Source organism: Geotrypetes seraphini, chromosome 3 (genome assembly GCF_902459505.1).
Source record: "Geotrypetes seraphini chromosome 3, aGeoSer1.1, whole genome shotgun sequence".
Lineage (NCBI taxonomy): Eukaryota > Metazoa > Chordata > Amphibia > Gymnophiona > Dermophiidae > Geotrypetes > Geotrypetes seraphini.
The window spans coordinates 403356298-403380820 of NC_047086.1; the positions used below are offsets into that span (position 1 = coordinate 403356298).

General features: G+C 42.5%; 1 protein-coding gene across 9 annotated transcripts in view; it reads right to left on the reverse strand.

Moving 5' to 3' along the window:
- Window positions 1-24523, reverse strand: part of SLC29A1 (solute carrier family 29 member 1 (Augustine blood group)) — a 192128-nt gene that overhangs the window by 57479 nt on the left and 110126 nt on the right. For all 9 annotated transcript variants that reach the window (XM_033936602.1, XM_033936595.1, XM_033936600.1 and 6 more), the window contains 5 exons: window positions 23959-24040; window positions 21816-22018; window positions 21590-21729; window positions 17608-17742; window positions 16955-17052 (listed from right to left, as the gene is read on the reverse strand). In XM_033936602.1, coding sequence (XP_033792493.1) covers window positions 16955-17052; window positions 17608-17742; window positions 21590-21729; window positions 21816-22018; window positions 23959-24040 — 658 coding nt within the window. The remainder of the gene's footprint in view (window positions 1-16954; window positions 17053-17607; window positions 17743-21589; window positions 21730-21815; window positions 22019-23958; window positions 24041-24523) is intronic.

Below are 24523 nucleotides of genomic sequence, written 5' to 3' on the forward strand. Positions count from 1 at the left end.
GTTGGGCCCCAGGTACGTCACTGTCTCTGAGTGAAAAAAAATTCCTCCAATTGGTTTTAAAAGCATTTCCCTGTAACTTCATCAAGTGCCCCCTTGTCTTTGTCATTTTTGACGGAGTGAAAAATCGATCTACTTGTACCCTTTCTACTCCACTCAGGGTTTTATAGACTTCAATCATATCTCCTCTCAGTCATCTCTTTTCCAAGCTGAGGAGCCCTAACCGTTTTAGTGTTTCCTCATACGAGAGGAGTTCCATCCCCTTTACCATCTTGGTCGCTCTTCTTTGAACCTTTTCTAGCGTCAATATATCTTTCGTGAGATAAGGAGACCAGAATTGAACGCAATACTCCAGGTGAGGTTGAACCACGGAGGGATATGGAGCAGTGGTATAGTGAGGGTGAGAGGCGCCCAGGATGGTGGTGCCCCTCCCCGCCCTCTTCTCAGCCCCCTCCTTCCCCATCTTGTGTCCCTTCTAACTTTCCCAATGTGAGCAGCATCACAAACTTGCTGCCCATGCTAATGGCGGCTCTCCCTCTGATGTCACTTCCTTGGCATGGGACCTGGAAGTGACATCAGAGGGAGAGCCAGTGAAGAGCTAGAGGTACGGTGTGGGTGAGGGGGAAGTAAAGGCATGCTCACAGCGGGGGGAGGAGTGGGATGAAGGAGCGAGCAGAGAGGAAGACAAGTACCGGCACTCCTCCCCCTTCCTACAACACTGATACAGAGGCATTATAACAGTATTGTTTACAATCCCTTTTCTAAAAATGCCTGGCATCTTGTCTGCTTTCTTAGCCCCCCTCCCGCCTCATTCCCCTTGATAGCCCCAGGGTTCTTAAGGGGGGTCGACTCCCCACTCTTCTCCTGTGTCCGGCCTATCCCTTTCCTATTCCAAAATCAAGCTCTTGTCCCTGTCATTTTCTGAGAACTATACTGTGCATTGCTTAGGCCGTATATCAAGGTTAAAGTTTATTTCAGTCTTGATATACCGCTTTTAAATGCAAAGTAGTTTACAATTTATACAAAAATTAAAATGTTTAAAATATAAAATGGTAGATGACAGATTCACAAGGTCAGTACAGACATGACCTGATACATAAGGACAAATGGGAAGGATACATTGCATAGAAATAAAAAGAGAGGGGAAGTGAAAAAGAAAAGGGGTAGAGGGAGTCTTTAATGTTAGGCCTCTTATGAATAGGGAGACCTAGGAATAGATCTCATTAGCATCTTTGAAAAGAAATGTTTTAAGACTAGATTTAAAGTTGTTGAGATTATTTCTTGTCTCAGGGTCAGGGGTAGGGCGTTTCACAATGTGGGTGCAGTTACTGAAAACATTGCTTTACGTGTTGTATCGTAAAACAACAGGCCAAATGGTCCACCTAGTCTGCCCATCTACAATAACCATTATCTCTTTCTCTCTCCGAGAGATCCCACGTGCCTATCCCAGGCCCTCTTGAATTCAGACACAGTCTCTGTCTCCGCCACCTCTTCCAGCAGACTTTTCCATGCATCTACCACCCTTTCTGTAAAAAAAGTATTTCCTTAGATTACTCCGGAGCCTATCACCTCTTAACTTCATCCTATGCCTTCTCATTGCAGAGTTTCCTTTCAAATGAAAGAGATTTGACTCAAGTGCATTTACATCACGTAAGTATTTAAACGTCTCTATCATATCTCCCCTCTCCCGCCTTTCCTCCAAAGTATACAGATTGAGATCTTTAAGTCTGTCCCCATACGCCTTATGACGAAGACCACACACCATTTTAGTAGACTTCCTCTGGACCGACTCCATCCTTCTTATATCTTTTTTGCGGCCTCCAGAATTGTACACAATATTCTAAATGAGGTCTCACCAAAGTCTTATACAGGGACATCAATACCTCCTTTTTCCTACTGGCCATACCTCTCCCTATGCAACCTAGCATCCTTCTAGCTTTCGCTGTCACCTTTTCAACCTGTTTGGCCACCTTAACATCATCACAAGTCCCACTCTTCCGTTGAGCACATAAGTTCTCCACCCCCTAAACTGTACCGTTCCCTCGGGTTTTTGCAGCCCAAATGCATGACCTTGCATTTCTTAGCTAAGTCTTTCTTCATCTTATTCACACCATCCGGTGTGTCTTCTCTATTACAGATTTTGTTATCATCTGCAAAGAGGCAAATCTTATCTGACAACCCTTCAGCAATGTCATTTATAAAAATGTTAAAAAGAACAGGCCCAAGAACAGAACCTTGAGGCACACCACTGGTAACAGAAGAAGAGTTTTGAAAGTAAACCTATGGGAAATAGGTAACCAGTGAGCTTTTTTTAAGGAGGGGGTTGACGTGATCAAATTTCTTAACGTTAAAGATGAGTTTTATAGCCTATAATAAACTTGAAGCTTGAAAACGACACTTGCCAACTCCTGGCTTCTGTTCAGCCTTCTGGATATAAAGGTATTTGTTAAGGCCCTGGGGATGGTCTTGAGGTGATGAAATATCAGACTACCCCCAGCTGACCAGAAAACCGAAGAGACTGGGTGTAAGGGAGCCATCGATGGATATCTGGCTGAAGCCGGAGCCTGAACTTATGCAGAGACTGCGGAGCTTGGCAGGGAGTTGTACTGGGCTTAGGAAGATTTTCAGCATTGCAAAATGTCTTCGCTGCACAGCCCTGGTGCATCAAGCAGGGTGTGGTGTTACACACCTAACACGCTTTGCCGCCCTGTGGCTGAGATGCTTTGATGAGAGGAACCGCAGGCTCTGACAGCCTGATTTATTCCCTGGCCTTTGACAGGTGTAACTTTCAAATGCTCTGCTGGAATAAGAAACTGAGGGTAACTTTATATCCAGATGCAGGGCACATGGAACTGCTGCCACAGTGGGGACTGGTGATGTCCTCCGCATTATAAGATGCTGTGTGTTAACCATTTTATTCCATTTCCAGAAGGCACTCACTAGTAGCGATAAATATGGGGATACCACTAAGAGGAACCGTAACATTACTAAACCATTCCTAATAAACTCCAAAAGTCTGCACAGAATTACGATTGGGTTCCTTCCAGAGTATTGACCCACTGGTCACACCTTAGCTTAGAGACACTGATTAACAAATATGTTAAACCCTCTCTCGGGCAGAGCTTTGCTTGCAAAATGAGTGCTCCACTATAACAAGCCTTTTAAAGATAATTGATTTGTCCTGGTGGTGCTTTTTAAAAATCTGCGACGAGTGCTTTAGATCTTGACCATGTTCTGGCATTTACTAAGGGTCACAAGAGCAAGGCGCCATCACAGCCGCTTCAGGGCTAAAGAGGCATTGTGCTGATTTCACTGAAAGCCGCTGACCCACGAACGGACATGTCATTTGTAGGCGCCTCTTATGGAATTAGGGCCTCAATGCTTAGTTAATTAAGAAATGCCATTTAAAACTGTGAAAAACATTAAAGTTAGCGAACTTAAAAAATCACCAGAATCCCGCCTCTGTAGGTATTTTAGGCCGCCTAATGCCACTGTGGGTGTGGATAATGGCAGAAGTGGCATTAGGCGCCTACACAAGCGCAATTCACAACAAAGACAGGTGCTGGACACGTAGGCCTGGAAAACCCTGGCCCCTATCTTTCCCAGAGGCGCAATGCTGTATACGGCACTGTCACATCATTGACGCATGATTGGAGGCCACTTTTTTGGCGGCCACCAATATCGGTGCTATATTGAGAATCTGGGCCTTAGTTTGCAGCTTTTCCATTCCTTATAGAGGCTCTGGAGGAAAAATCTAATGGGCTGGCAACAGAGTTGGAAAAAAAAATGGTGGTAAATGAGCACCTTATGAAACATTTTGTTCTTTTAGACAAAACTCATTTTGCTATTAGTACGCCATTTATTTGATGTTGCTTCACTTAAATTCTTTTAATTATCCTGTTATTGGCATTGTTTTATTTTATTTATCCTTTTTCAAACAATATCACAAGTATCCATTTATTATAGCAAATCAGAGTAATAATAACTCACAATAAGTTCCAATATTAACATAATAATCAAAGAGAATCCTTCCAGTATTTAAATTTTTAAAAATTGAAAACATTCAAAAGAAATTTTTCAACTCTTAAGAAGACCTCAATTGTACAGGGAGAGACAAAATTTCAGAGATAGGGAGATCTCATTAATAGGAAACAATAACCAATATAATAAAATAAATGGCTTAACGTGCATTTAAACTTCTGGTCATTAATTACTGCTACCCTTACAGTATTTTCTTAGTATCCAGAAAGTTACAAAGATGTTCAGGCGTATAAAAGATATATTTAATTCCGGTGTATCTTATCAAACATTTGCAAGGATAGCTAAGCAAAAAAGTGGCCCCCAGATTCTTTACTTCCTCTTGCATAGCAAGAAACAACTTCCTCCGATCTTGTGTAGATTTTGTCACATTTGGAAAAATCCAGATTCTCTGGCCCAAAAACAGCTCCTGAGAATGTCGAAAGAAGGTTCTCATTATAGCATTTAGATTTTGTTCGAATGCTAAGGACAATATTAATGTACCACGATATTCAATATTTTCTTGAGTGGTTTCCAATATATCAGTCAGATTATTTAAATCCATAGAATGAGGTCCATCATTTCGTTTGTCCGGTAAAGAAGATTCAACTTTTCTTGGAAGATAGACTACTTTGTTTATAGGAGGAGTTGCTTCAAGAGGAAATTTCAAATTCTCAATAAGATACTTTTTAAACATATCAAGTAGAGTAATAGTCAAAGACTTAGGAAAATTGATAACTCTAAGATTAAGTCTTCTACTATGATTTTCCAGTTGTTCAATTTTCTTTAATCAAAGTTCCAGTCGACTGTTGAACTGCGACAATTTCTTTATTAATTTGATCAAATTTGCCTGAAGTTTCAATTTGCATATTATTAGAGAGGTAGAGAGGTCATCCAATTTACTCACTATTTTACTGACATCACCGGCAGATTTTGTAAACATATCTTCAAGCTTCTGGAGTACCCGCCAAATGCTGTCCTCCGCTCCTGGACCTGTTGATAACTCGGCACTTAGAGCGGTATCGGGCTCCCCACTGCCTGAGGCCACTGGACTCAGAAGGACTGCTGAGCCCACGTTCTCGACGTCTCTGGCATCGGCTTAGGTGGCACATGGATAGTCGGAGGGAAGAGTGAGATCTTGAATCCCATAGCAATGGAGTCACTGCTGGGCTCTTACCCCCTTCAAAACGCTCCATTGAAACTTGACCGGGCAAGGGGGGGATCAGCCCGAAGAAATGCCTTGCGTTTGGTGTGAGGCATCGTCAATGAAGAGGAAGAGAAAAACACTCTTCTTCCAAAAGATAAGAGCTAAGGAATAGCAAGGCACGGTGGAGTGTAATGACAAGCTGTTAGCACGCTGCCGCCATTTTCTCTCTCCCCTTCCTTTATTTTTATTTTTTTATGTTTCTGTTTTCCCTTTTATTTTTTAATTTGTATCTCACTTAGAAACTGGATCAAATTTTAATAAAAACTTGAAGAGATACATTGATAAAACACGATCTTTTCAGGCAGGTGACTGGAGCAAAACCTTAAGGGCTCCTTTTACGAAGCCGCGGTAGCGGCTTTAACGCGCGCGACTTTTCATCACGCGCTAACCCCCGTGCTAGCCAGAAAACTACCGTCTGCTCAAGAGGAGGCAGTAGCGGCTAGCGCGGCTGGTGGTTTAGCGCATGCTATTATGCGCATTAAACCGCTATTGTGCCTTCGTAAAAGGAGCCCTAAGTGATTTACTTCTGAATTAATTTTTATACCTAACATTTAGAAGATCACTGAAGACTCATTTATTTGACAAATTTGTTTAAATTTTTACTGGTTTAACTATTTCTGTGTTGAAATATATATTTCTGTGTATGATGATGAATGTTACATTACATTACATTACATTACATTAGTGATTTCTATTCCGCTTGTACCTTGCGGTTCAAAGCGGATTACATAAGAAGAAGCTGGACATTTCCAGGAGGGTACATGACATTTAGGGTAAGACATAGTTACAGAATGAGTATAGACTTGGTAACATTGGATGAGAGCAGTTATATTACGTTACATATCAAATCTTTTTCCGGTTTTTGGTCGGTTGAGGATTTGGTGTCAGGGAGTGGGTAACCTGGTCGGTGTATGTGGAAGAGGAGATTAGGTGTTATGAATATGCTTTTTGAAAAGTAGCGTTTTGAGTTCTTTGCGGAATGCTTTGAAGTCAGATGATGAGGTTAATAATCTGGTTATGGAGGGTTCGAGTTTTGCTGCATGCGTTGCTATGAGGTTATCGTAAAGCTTTTTACGATGAGTGCCGTTGAGTGGTGGGTATGAGAATGGTGTCAGTGTTCTTCTTATTCTGGGTGGAAGGTTTCGGTGTAGGCGATCGATTAGATAGGCAGGTGCTGTACCGTTGAGTACTTTGAAGATTAGACAGTATAGTTTGAATTGGATTCTGGCTCTGATCGGTAGCCAATGTGAGTCTAGGTAGGCGTTAGTTATGTGGTCATATTTTCCGAGGGAATAGATTAGTCTGAGAGCCGTGTTCTGAATGGTCTGTAGTTTTTTGATCATTTTTGTAGGACATGGTAGATATAGGATATTGCAGTAGTCCACAAGTCCTAGTACCAGGGATTGAACGATGATCCTGTAGTGTTCTTTGTCGAAGAATTTCCTTATTTTTCGTAAGTTGCGCATTGTGAAGAATGCTTTTTGGGTAGTTTTGTTGATTTGAGTCTGCATAGTGCAGCATCTATCTATCAGCACTCCCAGGATTTTGAGGGAGGTCTGGATTGGGTATTTGGTAGTTTTGATTTCCAGGTCTGATATGGATGGGATTTTGTCCATTTCAAGCATTAAGAATTTGGTTTTATCCGAGTTTAGTTTTAATTTGTGGTTTGTCATCCATTTTTCTACTTCGTCCAGTATTGTTTCCAAGTGTCCAGTAGCGGAGTTGTCTTGGGTTTCGAAGGGGAGGAGGATAGTTATGTCATCTGCGTAACTGAAGGATGTTACGTTTAGGTTGTCTAGAGTGGTACCAAGGGAAGAGATGTAGAGGTTGAATAGAATGGGCGAAAGTGGAGAGCCCTGAGGGACTCCACATGGATTAGACCATGTGTTGGATTTCGTGTCGTTTATCTTAACTCTGTAAGTTCTTGTTTTAAGGTATCCTTGGAACCAGTTGTACACCACCCCTGAGATCCCTATTGCGTCAAGTATCTGGAGTAGTATGGTATGATCAACTAGATCAAAGGCTGCGGAAAGATCTAGTTGGATAATTAGGATCCTGTGACCTTTACTGAGGTGTTGTCGGGCTATGTCCAGTAGTGTTGCTAGTAGAGTTTCCGTGCTGTGGTAAGATCTAAATCCTGATTGGGATGAGTGAAGTATATTGTGGTCTGCTAGGTAGTTAGAGAGGTATTGAGCCACGAGTCCTTCAATCAGCTTGACATAGAGTGGGATTGAAGCGATCGGTCTGTAGTTGGTAGGTGTGTCTACAGGGCCTTTTTGGTCTTTCAATATGGGTGTGATTATGATCTCTCCTAGATCTTGTGGGAATTGGCCTTCTATGAGAGTGCTTTGTATCCACTGCATGAGGCTGGTTTTGAATTTAGGGGAGGCATTTGTGAGTAGATACGATGGGCAGTTGTTCAATTCGCATGAGGTGTGGCTGTATTTTTTATATAGTCGGTTCAGTTCAGGCCATTGTAGAGTTGGGAAGGTGGTCCATGTTCTATCTGCTGTTATGGCTTCTTCTGTTGTGGGGGTAGTTATTAACTCGTTGAGTATGGTAGTTGAGTTATTGAAGGTAGTTCTGATTTTGATGATCTTGAGTTTGAAATGGTCAGCTAGTTGGGAAGCTGTTGGGGTTTTGTTGCCTTGAGTGGCAAGGTATGGGTTTGTGTCTGTGAGTTTTTTTACTAAGTTGAAGAGTGTTTTTGTGTCGGGGTTGTTTGTGCCAATTAGTTTAGTGTAGTAAGTTTTGCGCTTTTCCTTAAGTTTGTTGTTATATAGTTTGATTTGGGTTCTCCAAGCGGATTTGGTTTGGTCATTTCTCTTTTTTCTCCAAGATCTTTCAAGTTGTCTGCAATGCCTTTTTAGTAGGTGGAGTTCTGAGTCGAACCACTTGTCTGATGGTCTGCAGGTTCTGTGTTTGGTTTTTTCTGGGGCTAGCTCATTCAAGGTTGTTTCGCTTAGGGAGCGCCAGTGTTTTGCGAAGTCTGAAGGGTCTATGGGGTCAAGTGCTGGGTCCACTTTGTCCCAGAATGTGGCTGGTTCAATTTTCTGTCTAGATTTGAAGGTTGTTTTTGGGGGCATAGATTTTGTGTTATTTTGAGGCCAGTTGATAGTGAAGGTGTATTTATGGTGGTCTGACCATAGAGAGGGATGCCATGTACCGTTGGTGATGTGAATATTTGGGGAGTGTAGGTTGTGAGGTGTGAATGCTGCTATGTCAAGTTGGTGGCCTTTATTGTGCGTGGGTTCCGGATTGAGGACCTGGAAGGATAGGGCATCGAGGTATGAGAGTATTTCGTTTGCTTGTTTGGATGTGTGGTCTTCGAGGTGGAGATTAATGTCTCCTAGGAGCAAGTTGTATGAGGAGGATAGAGAGTTCTGGAATAAGAATTCTTCAAGATCGTGTTTTGAGGTGTTCCATTTTCCTGGAGTGATGTAGCATAGTAGACAGTTCAAGGTGCCTGTGAGTGTGTTGTCGGATAGTTGGCATGCCAGAAGGTCTAAGTGAGGGGTTGATTGTTTGTGTAGCACTTTTAGGTTGAGATTGTTTTTTACTAGAATCGCTAAGCCACCCCCTCGTTTGTTTTCTCGACATACCATTTCTACTTTGTAACCTGTGGGGCAGAATTCGGTTATGCATGGGTCCGTGTTGGATGTTAGCCAGGTTTCAGCTAGGAAGAGACAGTTTAGTTGTTCTTTGATTATCCAGTCTTTGATTAGATTTGCTTTTGGGTTTATTGACCTTATATTCATGTAGGCACAGGTTAGCGAGGTGTATTTTGTGTTGGAGTTAAGGTTGCGATTGAGGTAGAGGAAGTTATTTGCTGGTGCTTGTTGTCTTTGCGAGGTAGTATTATGTTTTGGTGGAGGTCGTTTTCCCCAGACCGTGGGAATGTGGTCTAGGCTGATCAGTGGACAGGATGTTAGGGTTCTGGTGGTGTGGATTTTTCTGGGTGGATGTGGTTGTCTGAAGGTTGATGTCAGAATTGGGATGGGTGATATGTGATATCCTGTGGTTTGCCAGTTTGAAGTAAGTAGAGAGAGTATTAGGAGGGCTAGTGTGATTTTGTATGCGTGATTTTCCATTTTGTTTGTGTGGTGGATGATTCTTTGGATCTTGTAACTCTTTGGTTAGAGTTGAGGCAATGGTGTTAGAGTTTATGAGAGGGATTTTTTTTGAAGAAGGTGAGAGCTTCTGATCGCTCTCCTCTCTGGTGAAGGTAATCGCCTATGTGTTTAGACTCAACTTGTGGTGGCGTTTGGTGAGTCTGGTCCCTCGCAGATTGGGGAGCTGGACTCTAAAACTAATGACCGCGCTGCAGGGGGTGGAATTGGGTCCCTCACTGGTCGGGGAGAGGTGCGGAGAAGGGCTCCCACGCTGCCTCTCCTCTGCTGGGCTCTGAAAAACGAAAGTTTGCTGCTGCAGGGGTGAAATCGGGTCCCTTGCTGGTCGGGGAGGGGGGCGGAGCAGGGCTCCCACGCTTCCTCTCCTCTGCTGGGCTCTGAAATTAAGAGTTCTCGCTGAGGGGGTGAAATCGGGTCCCTTGCTGGTCGGGGGGAGGGGCGGAGCAGGGCTCCCACGCTGCCTCTCCTCTGCTGGGCTCTGAAAACAAAGTTTGCTGCTGCAGGGGTTGAATCGCTGGTCGGGAGAGGGGCGGAGCAGGGCTCCCACGCTGCCTCTCCTCTGCTGGGTTCTGAAATTAAGAGTTCTCGCTGCGGGGTGAAATCGGGTCCCTTGCTGGTCGGGGGGAGGGGCGGAGCAGGGCTCCCACGCTGCCTCTCCTCTGCCGGGCTCTGAAAACGAGCTTCCTCTCCTCTGCTGGGCTCTGGAAGAAGAAGTGAAAGTCCGCTGCTGCAGGGGATGATTTCGGGTCTTTTGCTGGTCGGGGGGAGGGGCGGAGCAGGGCTCCCACGCTGCCTCTCCTCTGCTGGGCTCTGAAAACAAAGTAAACTGCTTGGATTTTTTTGGGCTGTTACACGGTATATAAAGTTTTTAATAAACATAAACATTTTCACGCTATGTATTGTGATGTATTCTCTCTGCATATTATGCAGTTTATCTTAATGTAAACCACTCGGAACTGCAAGGTATGGCGGGATATAAATAAAGCTATTACTATTATTAGAAGTCGAGGATTTGGCAAGCCGGAATAGCTGCAACAATATTTGTGCATTCAGTCTCACAGAGGGAGCTCAGGGCATTTTTAGCTGAGCTACTCCCAAAATTTGCTGGACTTACAACTACCAGTCCCATTCGAGACTGAGAGGCTCTATCGTGCTCCATCAAAGCCGATTCCATCTGTGAAGCATCTGGGGCTGGTTGGTGGTGGTAAAATTGCTCAAAATTTCACATGCTCTCAAGATTATGGAGACAGTCAAAGAAAGGCCGCGACTCCTTTACCAAGGATGGTGTATTCTTGTTGTTCAGGATCTGGCCAAGTGAAAGGATTTTTGCAATTGGGGCAGTCCCTTAAGGATACTGGGGCCAAATTCAGCTTACCGTATCCTGCCCACATGTGTGTGACCTATAATACACCAGCCTGCTGAATTGAAAGGGTTCCTGCAGTCCATTGAGATGCAATATGTAATTATCAACCCTTTGGTTTCCCAGGGGCAATGTGCTTGGCTCTATATAGTTGACATTGCGTAACTGTGGAGGCTTGATGCGTTGACAGCTTTTTTAATGCTTTTACCTACACATAACAGTTGCAACGTGGCTATGGGGTTCTTATTATTGCTTCATGATCTCAACAAGTCCTCAATTTCTGGGATCAATGACCATTGCTCCTTGCACTTGCTCTGTGGGCCTTATGAGAGCAAATTGCAGGACTGTGAGGATGACTAAGTATGTCTGAATCTGAGGACTCTTTTCTTGCTTCATTCCTCCTATATTGATTTTCAGTTTCCCTGCATCCTCTTTCTTCTCTTCTTTACATTTCTTCCACCATCACTGTTTTCATCCCTTTATTAGGGTTGATGTAGTTCTTTTATGGGATTTCATCTCCGTGGTGATGAGTTACCTCTCTTGAGTCCTGGTTAAGCACTTTTCCTCTCATACCCTGTTTGGTATGCAATTGAACTAACACATATTAGATGCATGGTTCTGGTATGCTCAGAAACCCTCCAACACTTTTTATTGTGTCCCTAGCTAATAAAACTTTGTTACAACGCATTTTTTTCTTCTATTTGTTGGGAAATTCTAGCAACAAATTATTTACTCACTGACACAAGAATGGAGCCCAGCTTTGCCAAGTTCTCTAGGGGCAATTTCCAGGAGAAATATACTTCCCCCACCTATTTTTTAATGACCGTTTGTTGATATGGGTATGATCTACAGATGATATCATTTTTACTTGGAAGGGGCTGGAAGTTTATCTATTGGGATTTTTGACAATAGCGCTGATACCAATCAGCCATTTCCAGCACATTATTGCCAAAGGAAGTGTCTCTTTTTAGATATGAGCATTTGTGTTGATTGTAACTAGTCATAGGAAGCCAAAATGCAGAAATTAATGTCTCAACTTTGAAAGATTTCACACTTCCTCCCACAAAAAAGAATTTACCAGGCAGCCAATTTATTTTTTTTTTTTTTTTAGCCAAAATGTTTATGCAGCATTAACAAGCAAAAAACCCCCAAAGAGACTGCAGTGAAAATGTCAAGCAACACGCAAAAAAGAGGGAAAACTGCAGCAAAAATGTACAGGATGCCAAGTTCTTGATTAAAAAAACAAGACTTTAATTTGCAATCCTTAAAACATGGAACAGTTTGTATCCAAAATATGGTTCAGTTGTGCGGAGAACCGGGACCCGACACGGTCCGTGCTTCGAAAACACACTCCTTCCTCAGGGGTCCTAGTGTAAGAATGTTAATGTAGATATGTAATGTAATGTAATGTAATGTAATTTATTTCTTATATACCGCTACATCCGTTAGGTTCTAAGCGGTTTACAGAAAATATACATTAAGATTAGAAATAAGAAAGGTACTTGAAAAATTCCCTTACTGTCCCGAAGGCTCACAATCTAACTAAAGTACCTGGAGGGTAATAGAGAAGTGAAAAGTAGAGTTAGAGGAAAAATAAAAATAAAATAAACATTTTAACAAGACAGCATTGATCTAAATACTTTGGAAGGTAGAAGAGAGGAGAGAAAGGAATAGAAGCAGAAGGGGGAGCCGTTGAACAGTAGAATTCTGCAGCATCCACTATCTCCTCCTCTCCCTATTGGCTAAGGCTCTTAACATTTGCATATCTTCTTCCCATTGGCTAAGGCTCTTTGCCTGCATTGTGATGTCATAGAGCTTTATGGTTATAGAAACCTAGAAACATGATGGCAGATGAAGGCCAAATGGTCCATGTAATGTAATGTAATGTAATGTAATGTAATTTATTTCTTATATACCGCTACATCCGTTAGGTTCTAAGCGGTTTACAGAAAATATACATTAAGATTAGAAATAAGAAAGGTACTTGAAAAATTCCCTTACTGTCCCGAAGGCTCACAATCTAACTAAAGTACCTGGAGGGTAATAGAGAAGTGAAAAGTAGAGTTAGAGGAAAAATAAAAATAAAATAAACATTTTAACAAGACAGCATTGATCTAAATACTATGATATGTATACTTTATGGAAAAAATGGTGACAGAATGATGCGAATCATAACCATGTGAATGCGGATGGTGACAACACGGATGTGAGATTGTGGAACGTAGACCCAAAGTGATGGTGGGATATAGAAAATATGTGTGAATAAAATTAAAAAGAGAGATGGATCAATGAATATTGATCAGTGGGGGTGAGCAATGTGGATACGAGTGGGAAAACCCTACGTCCCTCGGTGAGGACTAATAATAATAATAATAATAATGATAACAACAGTTTATATACCGCAGGACCATGAAGTTCTATGCGGTTTACAAAGATTAAAAGAAGGTATAAATAGATTGAGCTTAACAGGGTGGAAGATAGTGATTAACGGGTCAAGGGATAAGTTATTGAGGAGAAAGAGTTGTATGGGTCAGCTGCCTAGATATTTCAGGAACAGATATGTTTTTAGGCGTTTCCTGAATTCCCCATAAGTAGTAGGCGTAAGCAATTGTTCTAGGTCCTTACCCCATAATGCTGCCTGATGTGAGAGAAGGTGTTGATGGTGTCTTTTGAGTTTACATCCTCTAACTGGAGGGGAAACAAAGATCGAATGTGAACTTCTCTTATGTTTGTTGGCTGAGAAGGAGAAAAGGTCAGTTATATATTTAGGGGCTAGTCCATATAGTGCTTTAAAGCAGAAACAAGCGAACTTAAACTTTACGCGTGCCTCCATCGGCAGCCAGTGCAGCTGTCGGTAGTAAGGTGTCATATGATCAAACTTCTTCAGCCCGAAAATCAGTCTGACCGCTGCATTTTGCATTAATTGTAATCGTCGCAGATTCTTTTGGGAGATTGCTAGGTAGGCTATGTTGCAGTAGTCAAGTTGACTCAGTATGAGGGATTGTACCAGGAGTCTAAATGCTGACCTATCAAAATATGCTCTAATGGATTGAAGTTTCCAGAGAGTGAAAAAACCCATAATGAACATTAGGAGCAGTGAAAATACAAAGACGTCAAGGAGAAGAATCTGTTTGATACCAAACATACATACCTAAAAGGTATTCAACCCACTTGCAGGGGACCCAAAAGGATTACAACTTGAAACAAAAGCTAGAGGGGACAAATAGGACCGATGAAATGGGATAAAACATGAAAAATAATAAGAATCATGCTTATGGTTATTTCTAAACGAAAAAAATGAAAACCAAAGAGCAACACCAAGAAGAAACCTGATTGTGAAAACAGAAAAGCCATTGGTACTGGAATAGTAGAACGCAATGGGAAAGAGAGACGGTGCCGTCATATAAAAAAAAATTGAACAACTTCGGAGAAGGAGATTTACGGCAATAAATCATTAGGCCCTAGTGCAGAGAGAGTCCTAGCTGTCAGATTTCTATAGAAAGCAGCTAGCCAAAATATATCATCTTACCCCCCTCTTTTAACGATTAGTGCGGGCTAAATGCTAACAGGCATAGTAACATAGTAGATGAGGGCAGATAAAGACCCGAATGGTCCATCCAGTCTGCCCAACCATTATTCAATTTAAATTTTTTAATTTTTTCTTCTTAGCTATTTCTGGACAAGAATCCAAAGCTCTACCCGGTTCTGTGCTTGGGTTCCAACTGCCGAAATCTCTGTTAAGACTTACTCCAGCCCATCTACACCCTCCCAGCCTTTGAAGCCCTCCCCACTCATCCTCCACCAAACGGCCATATACAGACACAGACCGTGCAAGTCTGCCCAGTCCTGGCCTTAGTTCAATATTTAATATTATTTTCTGATTCTAGATCCTCTGTGTTCATCCCACGCTTCTTTGAACTCAGTCACCGTTTTCCTCTCCACCACCTCTCTCGGGAGCGCATTCCAGGCGTCCACCACCCTCTCCGTAAAGTAGAATTTTGTTAGTGTTTAGCGCACGCTAATCGTTTAGCGCACCTTATTAAAAGAGGGCCTAAGTGAGCAAACATACAATGTTTATGTTGATTTAAGATTCGATCGACCGCTCCTGCATTTTACTGACCTAAACTAAAATGAAATTAGGTACTTGAGAAAAACGACCCTCTCTGTCCCAAAGGCTCACAATCTAGCTAAAGTACTTGATGCCAAGATATATGGTCAACGACCTGGTATTTGCTGACCCCTGGCAAAGCCAATTGCTCTGAGCAATGACCTGTTGCTATTAACTGACCGCCTCCCCTCCTAATTCACGTGGAATAATCTGTGCCAGTGTAAGCTAAAGTAGCAAGATCATAATATTAACATTAATTAGCGATCTGGACCTTTTTATGGATCAGGGTCAATGAAGGCGTCAGCATTCCTGAAGGGCCCTTGGGGGTCTCAGATATAGAAATCACTTAAAAATGCAGTAAATTCTTCACTGTAAGCGTTAAAAATCTAGATAACACTCTTTTGGAATGGGAATCAGAAACTAAGGCTGCCAGTGTTTCTTTGAATTCTGCCGGCATAATCGGCAACCTTGATGTGTTTCGGAATCTTGAGACGTCTCCAGTTCAGATCATCATTGTACATAATAATACAGATTGGGAGTACAAAACAATTTGAAAATACAAGCAAGACAATATTTGGACAACAACTAACAGGAATAAGGGGAGAGGGAGAGAAGAACTACAATGTAAAGAAAAAAAGGAAAAAAATAACGGGATGGGGACATGAGAAAAAATGTCTTATGAAAATAGAGAAAAATAGTAGGATTAACTGATCTATTGTTTAGATAAGACAGGCTAATGGATTTACGTTTCAAATGCGTCCTTCAGGAGAAACGTTTTCAAGGAACTCTTAAATTACTCTTACCCCCTCTTTTACAAAACCGCGCTGCTCCCAATGCTCATAGGAACTCGGTGAGCATCGGGAGTAGTGTGGGCCATTCAGCACGGTTTCCCGCGCTAGGAGGCCCTAGATTACTTCTGAGCTTATAGCCCACCATCACCATTTCTCAACAGGCTCGGACTGAGGTCTAAGCAAACGGAGCATTTTCAAGGCCATAGATCATCAGATCAGAAAAGGAGTCCGCTCTTTCTTCTCTTAATGTGATGTATCATTGCTGCTTCAAAGCGCCATCGATGTGCCCTCACCTTCCTACTCTCTAATCCTGCCTAAGAGCACCAGAGTCTTAAATCCAAGCCTTCTTATCACATATCATGAATGCTATATAGCTTAAAAGGTAAATATTTCCCATACTGTTATATCTGCCGTCCCTGTTCCTATAACCCATCTTTGCGTCCTGTTTATTTTTTAAGAAACTTACAAAAGAAACTAAGAGCCTGACCTTCAAAAATAGCTAAGCTCCTACATTTTTGCTCTATTGTAAGCTAAATCTGGGAGTCTTAGCAACTTATAAATTTAGGTCTGTCAATTAATTCTCTTAGATTTATGAACCTAGTGCTAAAAATCAGTGCTACGCTGCTAACTTTTTTCCTCATCCTAAATTTGGCCCTATTGCCACCCACTTTTTATGCTTCTAGATGTAAGAGTTTTAGTGAAATTTTGAGTATACATTTCTGCACTCAGCCCTAGTAAATTTTCAATGAGGCCAATTTAGAAGCCCAACTCCCAGAGTTAAGAGCACAAATCCTTATCAGGACCTAAATTATTTAGCTAGCACAAACCCATAACACACCTGAAATAACACAATGCGTTGTGTTTCAATCCATGCAGCCCCTGACACTCAATATGCGACTAGGTCAGTCAACAGAGCTACCATTTTTTAATTTGTTCTATGAGAGCAACATCAAACCTCGTCCCAAGCTGGCAACCTTTGGCATTGCATATTACTTGATATTGTACGAGTGGCCACTAAAAAGTTCTCAGCCCAACCAAGAAGAGAATGATGTGGAGTCATGAAACGTACAAGTTATTCCACACTTTTCTTGACACTCTTTGTTTCGATGATATGAAAGGAAAAATGTCAAGAAAAGTATCGAATATCTGGTAAGTTTCATAGCTCCACATCATTCTCTCCTTGGTTGGGCTGAGAACTTTTCTGTGGCCCCCTTGTAGCCCTCCATCACCCTGATGGAAACATCCCCCCCCCCCCCCCCCCGGGAGCATCAGGAATTCCCTGTGAAGAATAACAGCAATAAGGTGAGGGTTAAGATCTCTGTGGGAGAAAAGAAGGTCACTCACCAGTTTTGGGAGAGCAATATATGCCACTATAGCCAGAAGAATGACAACACAGGCGGTAATGAAATAACCAAATGCACTCTCTTCCAATTCCGACCCACCTGCAAGAAGTAGAGAGTGGGCAAGTGAGAGTCAAAGAAGCCAATGAAGGGACAGGAGTGTCACTGGAGGCAACGGTGATGAGAAGAATTATGGAGCAAAGAGCGTTCACTACAGAGGATTCCAGCAGTGCTGGGTGTTCTTGCCAGTAAGTACAATGCTACTAATCTGCGGTATCAAAGCAAGGGGCCTTAATTTCAGAGGAGAGGGACAGTGTCAGAGGACAATTACTCATGCTTTGGGCAGGTTTCCGGGTCTCGCTGTGTCTTTGTCAAGTAGAAACTGACATTTCAACCATCATGCTGTGGCTTTCTTCAGGGTATGCAGCGTGACTTTGGAAATACCGGTAGTGTGTTCACTGACCTGATTGGGAACAGGGCAGTCCACCAATTTGAATTTTGGCGGGAAAGTCAGTTAGTCAGAAACGGAAAAAAGTCTCTGGTAGGTTTAAAGATGTTCTCCCTGTGGAGCTGGGTTAGATGTTCGCTGTGGAAACCCTGAGAGGACAGTTACTCATAGGCAATGGTGACAGTGTTATCGCGGAGAGTCTTACTCACTTGTGATGGCACAAATCATGGCAAAGGCAGCAAAGGTCCCCGCTAGTCCTTGACCACTCATGATTGGAGTCGTGTAACTTGCCGGCAGCAGTCCTGCCATGCCAAAGAGACTTCCCTGCAGGATGGCACCGAAGCCTGGCAGAGAAGACAGATAAAGGGAATGGAAATAAGATAATTAGCATCGTTTCATGGCTTTTATTTTATGGCATAATCTTCTCTTGCTTGGCAAATTTCTAACCATTTCCTACCACCTACCATTTACCAAATACGACCTGAAAGTGGCCATCAACTCCCACCTAACTCTCAACTGGGCCTCTACCACTTATCAAATCCCTCTGTCCTCTACCACCTGGTTACCCATCCTCTACATCTACCGTCCACCCCACATTCTCAACCATCTGCCCCATTCTCTACGACCCAATCATCCATCCTCTACTTCTACCATCTATTTCGTATTTTCTGGCATCAAATTTCTACTTCCTCATCCAACCTCTACTACCAACTATCCTCTACCATCTATCATATGCCTCATGTCTTTTACCAGCTGCTGAATCTTGTATCACCCATCCCATAACCTCTATGACCTACTAGCAATCACTTGTTCCACCTACCACCTGTCCTGTCCTGACAACGGGGAACTGGGTTTGAGCCTCAGTGCAGCTCCTCGTGACTCTGGGCAAGTCACTTAACCCTCCATTGCCCCAGGAACAAAATAAGTACCTGTATATAATGTGTAAACCATTTTGATTATATCCACAGAAAGGCAGTAGATCAAATTTCATCCCCATTCCCTACCCTCCAATTTCTACCATCTTCCATCTATCACTTGTCTCCAGTTTTCTATCGCCTACCATCTGTCCTCTGTCCATAATCACTGGTTCCAGAAGCAGTAGTCAGAACCTGATTGTTCAGCAGTGGAGATCTTCTTGATTCTTCTTCAACAGGATTTCTTTTTAATAATAATAATAACTTTAATCTTTTATACCGCCAGAACCAAAAGTTCTAGGTGCTTTACACTAAAAAGAGCTGGACAATCAGCGAAATACAATAATACAGTAAAAAATACAAATATTTGTAAAATAGAATTTCAATAATAAAACTTATTAAGTAATAAACCAATCTTCTCCCCAGGTCTCTTTCTTTTTGCTTCCCAAACGCCCTTCCCTTCACCTTTATATTTTCTCCTTCTCTATCTTCTCCTGTCCCAATACTTTACCACTGCTACTTAAGCAGTTGTAGACATATGCAATAAGAACATAAGAATTGCCATACTGAGACAGACCGAAGGTCCATCAAACCCAGAATCCTGTTTCCAACAGTGGCCAACCCAGGTCCCAAGTGCCCAAAGCATTCCAGAGCTGAGATTCTGATGTCACAATACCTCATTCCACCAATGCCTGAGAGCCAACCTCATCAGTGATGTCACAATGGCTTGATTGTCCTATACTTGGCTCACATAAGAATTGTGATACTGGGACAGATCGAAGGTTTCCAACAGCGACCAACCCAGGTCAGAAGTAACTAGCTAGATCCCAAGTAGTAAAACAGATTTTATGCTGCTTATCCTAGGAATAAGCAGTGGATTTCTCAAAGCCATCTCAATAATGGCCTATGGACTTCTCGTTTAGGAAAGTATCCAAACCTTTTTAAAACCCTGCTAACTGATTTTACCACATTCTCTGGTAATGAATTCCAGAGTTTAATTACCGAATGGGCCATTTGGCCTTTATCTGCCATTATGTTTCTATGTTTTAAATCTAGTACTTAATAGCTTCATCACATGCCCTCTAGTCCTAGCATTTTTGGAAAGAGTGAACAAGTGATTCACATCTACCCTTTCCACTCCACTCAGTATTTTATAGACCTCTACATTACCTCTCCTGAGTCATCTCATCTCTAAGCTGAAGAGCCCTAACCACTTTAGCCTTTCCTCATAGGGAAGTTGGCCCATCCCTTTTATCATTTTCGTTGTCGTTCTCTGTACCTTTTCTAATTCTGCTATATCTTTTTTTGAGATACGGCGACCACAACTACACACAGTATTCGAGGTGTGGCCTTACCATAGAGCAATACAAGGGCATTATAACATTTTCAACTGTTTTCTATTCCTTTCTTGATAATTCCTAACATTTTATTTGCTTTCTTAGCAGCCGCCGCACATTAAGCTGATTGTTTCAACATATCCTTAACAATGACACCTAGATCCTTTTCCTGGGCAGTGACTCCTAACACAGAACCCAGCATTATGTAGCTATAGTTCGGGTTCCTCTTTCCCACATGCATCACTTTGCACTTGCTCACATTAAACGTCATCTGCCGTTTTGATACCCAGTCTACCAGTCTCACAAGGTCCTCTTGCGATTTTTCACAATCGTCTTGCGATTGAACAACTTTGAGTCATCAGCAAATTTAATTATCTCACTAGTTACTCCCATCTCTAGATCATTGATAAATATGTTAAAAAGCAGTGGTCTCAGCACAGACCCCTAGGGGAAACCCCACTATTTACCCTTCTCCATTGAGAATATTGACCATTTAAATCTACTGTTTTCTGTCTTTCAACCAGTTCTCAATCCATAAAAGGACTTCGCCTCCTATCTCATGACTTTCTAATTTCCTCAGAAGTCTTTCATGAGGTACTTTGTCAAACACCTTTTAAAAATCCAAATACACAATATTAACCAGTTCACCTGAACAGATACATGTAGGCGACAGTCCCTCCAATCTAGTCCAATACAATCTAGTTAAGACCAATATTTATTTTATTGATTGATTCAATGCATGGATCACTCACAATCAAGAAACATGTTCTCTGAGGAGAGCAGGATATTCATCCTGACCTATAAAGTAAACCACACTGTTATGTTGACAGGACGGGTGGTATATTGAATTTTAAATAATCCATAAACCTAGGGATGATGCCATCAGATGGAGCCTGGGTTTGGACAGTAACTACATAGTTTCCATAGATTTCAGAGCTGCTGTATTGAGCAGGAGCAGAATATCCCATATCACGACATTTGTACAGGACCCCCTAGTTGATATATAACATTTTAAATGGTGTTCTTTTTTGATGTTTTATCTTTTTTTTAAACTCTTCCAAATTCAAACAGAAAGAGATGGTTTATGGTTTATTAAAATTTGATGCACAGTCATGATATTTCCAAGTCTATTGGAATCAAAAGAAACTTCTGAACTTTGTAAGCTTTTCATGCCACTCCACATGAAAGAAGTTTAAAATTGGTCTGCAATTCAAATTTTCTCATGCCATGTGGACATGTGGCCATGGAAGAACCACCAACTGGGTAAGTTGGAAATCTTCCACTATAAGGATACGGTCACAGAGAGGCTCTATTATGAAAAATCTTTGTACAGGGTATCTCAACCTTCCACCAAGTTTCAAGTTTATTAGGTGTTTTATATACCGCCTATCAAGGTTATCTAAGCGGTTTTACAATCAGTTACTCAAGCACCACTGGCCAAAAAGTCATATCAACCTTGGGATCAACTAAATCATTCTTCACTCTGATCAAAAGCCAAACGGAAAATCCAGGTCTTTCAGAATTTTCTAAAGGCTATATGATCTTGTGTCAGCTGGATCTTGTTAGGCGTCACGGGAGATGGAGCAAAGAAAAATCCTGCCAAGAGCAAAGGGATCTGGTCAGTATATAGATGGTAAGTTTTTCCCTCAAATACAATTGGTTAGTCAAAAGAGAACCCTAAAATTAATAGCCAGAAACTTAAACTCAGATCGATAAATGACTGAAAACTGTCCCCATCTCCCTTACTCAGGTTACTGTTTACCCCTCTAAAGATTATGCCTACCGAGAGCAGCTCCTGCGGGGAGAGACCAGGACTGAAGGACTCATGCTCCCCCCCACACTCATCGCTTCTCTGCCATTCCCTATTTCAATAGGAGATGACCTTTGACAGTCCAGCACCATAGGATTAACATGATATTACAGAAGGCCAAGGTACTCACAGTTGATGCACACTATTTTAATCATGGTGAGGATGAAGAAAGTAAGAGGCTCAAAGGAAATTTTCACAAACAATGCAGTCAGCATGAACACAACAAGAATGGCGACCAAAGAGCCAAGGATCCGAACCTTCTGAGAGATCCTGAAGGAGAAAAAGTAGAACGGATTCTAATGCACCCAAAACCGGGACATCTCAACCACCAAACACCGAGCAGAAGGCTCACTCACCTCTGGTGAAGGAAAGAGTTGAGGCAGGTGAAGATGAGGAGGGGCAGCATGGCACATAGGGTCATGACATTATTGAACTTGGCCTGAAGATAGTTCTGCTTTGGGATGGAGATATTGGAGATTGGTTCTGAGGTGGTGATGTTAACAGCACTCCGGTCTAAGGTAGTTCCATTTGTGGGGTCAGCTAGGCGTTCGGTGAAATACTGCATCAACAGAGAAGGAAGAGTGAGCAAGCCTTGAGACAAAGACCATTCATTCAAAGTAAGAAGAACATATTGCACCCGATCTAGAGAAAGGAACTACAGTACTCACTTAGGGAGCGAGCAACCATCTACTCAGGAATGATGTGCACCCTTTACCCACCCAGGAAGGAGAAGACACCCAAGGAAGAGGGGCACCCTGTGCTTTTCTTTAAGAAGGTAGTCACTTATCCAGGGAGAGTCACACTGCATCTAGCTCCGAGAGAGGAACATTCTGCACCCAGCCTTGAGAAAGGAGTCATCTACCAAAGAAAGAAGAGCCATCCTTTGCCTACAAACAAGAGTGAAGCTGTCCACTTAGGGAGAGAGGCATATCCGTGACCAAGTCTAAGAGTGAGGTTCCTATTCAGGATACAGCAGCATCTAACCATAGGAAAGACGTATCCCATGCAAGAGAGAAGAGCATCCTGCATTCAAGCTTGAGAGAAGCAACCCAGCTGAGACAGAGAAGCAGTCTATACCTGAATATTGGAGAGAATACATCCACCCAGGAGCATTCTGCATCCAACATCAAAACTGAGATTCCCTGCTAGAAAAGTCACTCAGTAAGGACAGAGGAGATGCTTTTGCTCAGCCCTCAGAGAGGGGTAGCCTGTACCCAACCCTGTAATCAAATTTGAAAAAGGAGCCATCCACAGGGAAAAAGGATTCTTCTTTAACTAGTCTTGATAAATGTGTCATTTACCTGGGATAGAGATCTGTCAAGTTATCAGCCCATCTAGGAGAGAGGAGAAACCATCTGCCCTAGAGAGGGGGGCAGCTAATACTCAGTCCACTGAAAGGAACCATACACCCAGAAGAGAGAAGCTACCCTGTGTTCAACACTGAGAGAGGAGCTATTCATCAGGTAGGGAGGACCACTTACATCCACACAGTAGGGAGATGCAACCCATGCTCAACCTTGACAGAGATGTCACATACTTGGGAGAGGAAAGCACCCTGTACCCACACCTAAGAAGAGAATTATCCACAAAGGAATAGAGAACTACCTGCAGCCAGGCCTGAGAAAGGAGTCCCAACCAGGAGAGGGAAGGAGCCACCTACCCAGGGGAGGCGACTGGAGGAGAGGAGCTTGTGCCTAGGCCTTTGAAAAAAGCCACCCATCCAGGAGAGGAGAAGAGCCTATGCCCAGGATTGAAAATACACAACCCTCCAGGAGGAGCTGAGAAAGATGCCACTCACTTAGAAGAAGAGTCTATACTCAAGCCCAGGAGAGGAGGGGGAGCCTATGCTCAGTGCTGAGAAAGAATCCTTCCACCCAGGAGAGGGGAGGAGCCTATGCTCAGTACTGAGAAAGAATCCTTCCACACAGGAGAGGGGAGGAGCCTATGCTCAGTGCTGAGAAAGAATCCTTCCATCCAGGAGAGGAGGGGGAGCCTATGCTCAGTGCTGAGAAAGAATCCTTCCACCCAGGAGAGGGGAGGAGCCTATGCTCAGTGCTGAGAAAGAATCCTTCCACCCAGGAGAGGGGAGGAGCCTATGCTCAGTACTGAGAAAGGAGCCTTCCACACAGGAGAGGGGAGGAGCCTATGCTCAGTACTGAGAAAGAATCCTTCCACACAGGAGAGGGGAGGAGCCTATGCTCAGTGCTGAGAAAGAATCCTTCCACCCAGGAGAGGGGAGGAGCCTATGCTCAGTACTGAGAAAGGAGCCTTCCACACAGGAGAGGGGAGGAGCCTATGCTGTGAAAGGACCCACTCACACATATCTGCAGTCAGATGGTATTTGTAGCTGAATGGCATTCAGCACATGAAAATTTGCTTTTGTATGTTTTTAGTAATGTGAAAAACAGTACAGTATATCAGAGTTCTGTCATGACAATATACTGTATACATAATCCTGTCATTATCTGCACAATCAGGCAACAGTAAGAGAGATCTTACCATAGTGGCAGTCATAAAGAAGTTCCATGGCAGCAAAGTACCCAGGCCCAGGGTGAAGAAAATGAGCCAGACAGCTTTGTATCTGCAGAGAGAATTCCACTGTTAACACCTCACCGTACAGGCTCGTATTTACACAGTAACCTGAGTCGGACTCTCTGTTGTCTATATCCACCTTTAAATGCCGCCTTGTGCCTTGCAAGCAAATTGGTGACTGATCCCCTTAAATTCACTAATAGAACATAGAGTATACAGAAAAATAAATAGAGCTGTACCAACCACTGATAAATATTTAAAGAAGATTGTTCCTCCTCCTTTCACTGTGCAAAAGTTTCCTGTTTGCTCTTCTGCTTTGTTTACTTTGCCTCCCCTTGTTTTCTCTGATACTTTTACTTGTTGGTTTTGTACTTTTGAACAATGATCTCTTTGCTCTTACTATTCCCTTTATTGGTTGTTGTTTGTTTTTACCTTGGATCCTCTTACACGTGAAATTCTTGGCAATCTGGAAATCACTGGGGTACGTTTGGGGTCAGAACATTTTAAAATATCAGCATTTGCTGATAATTTA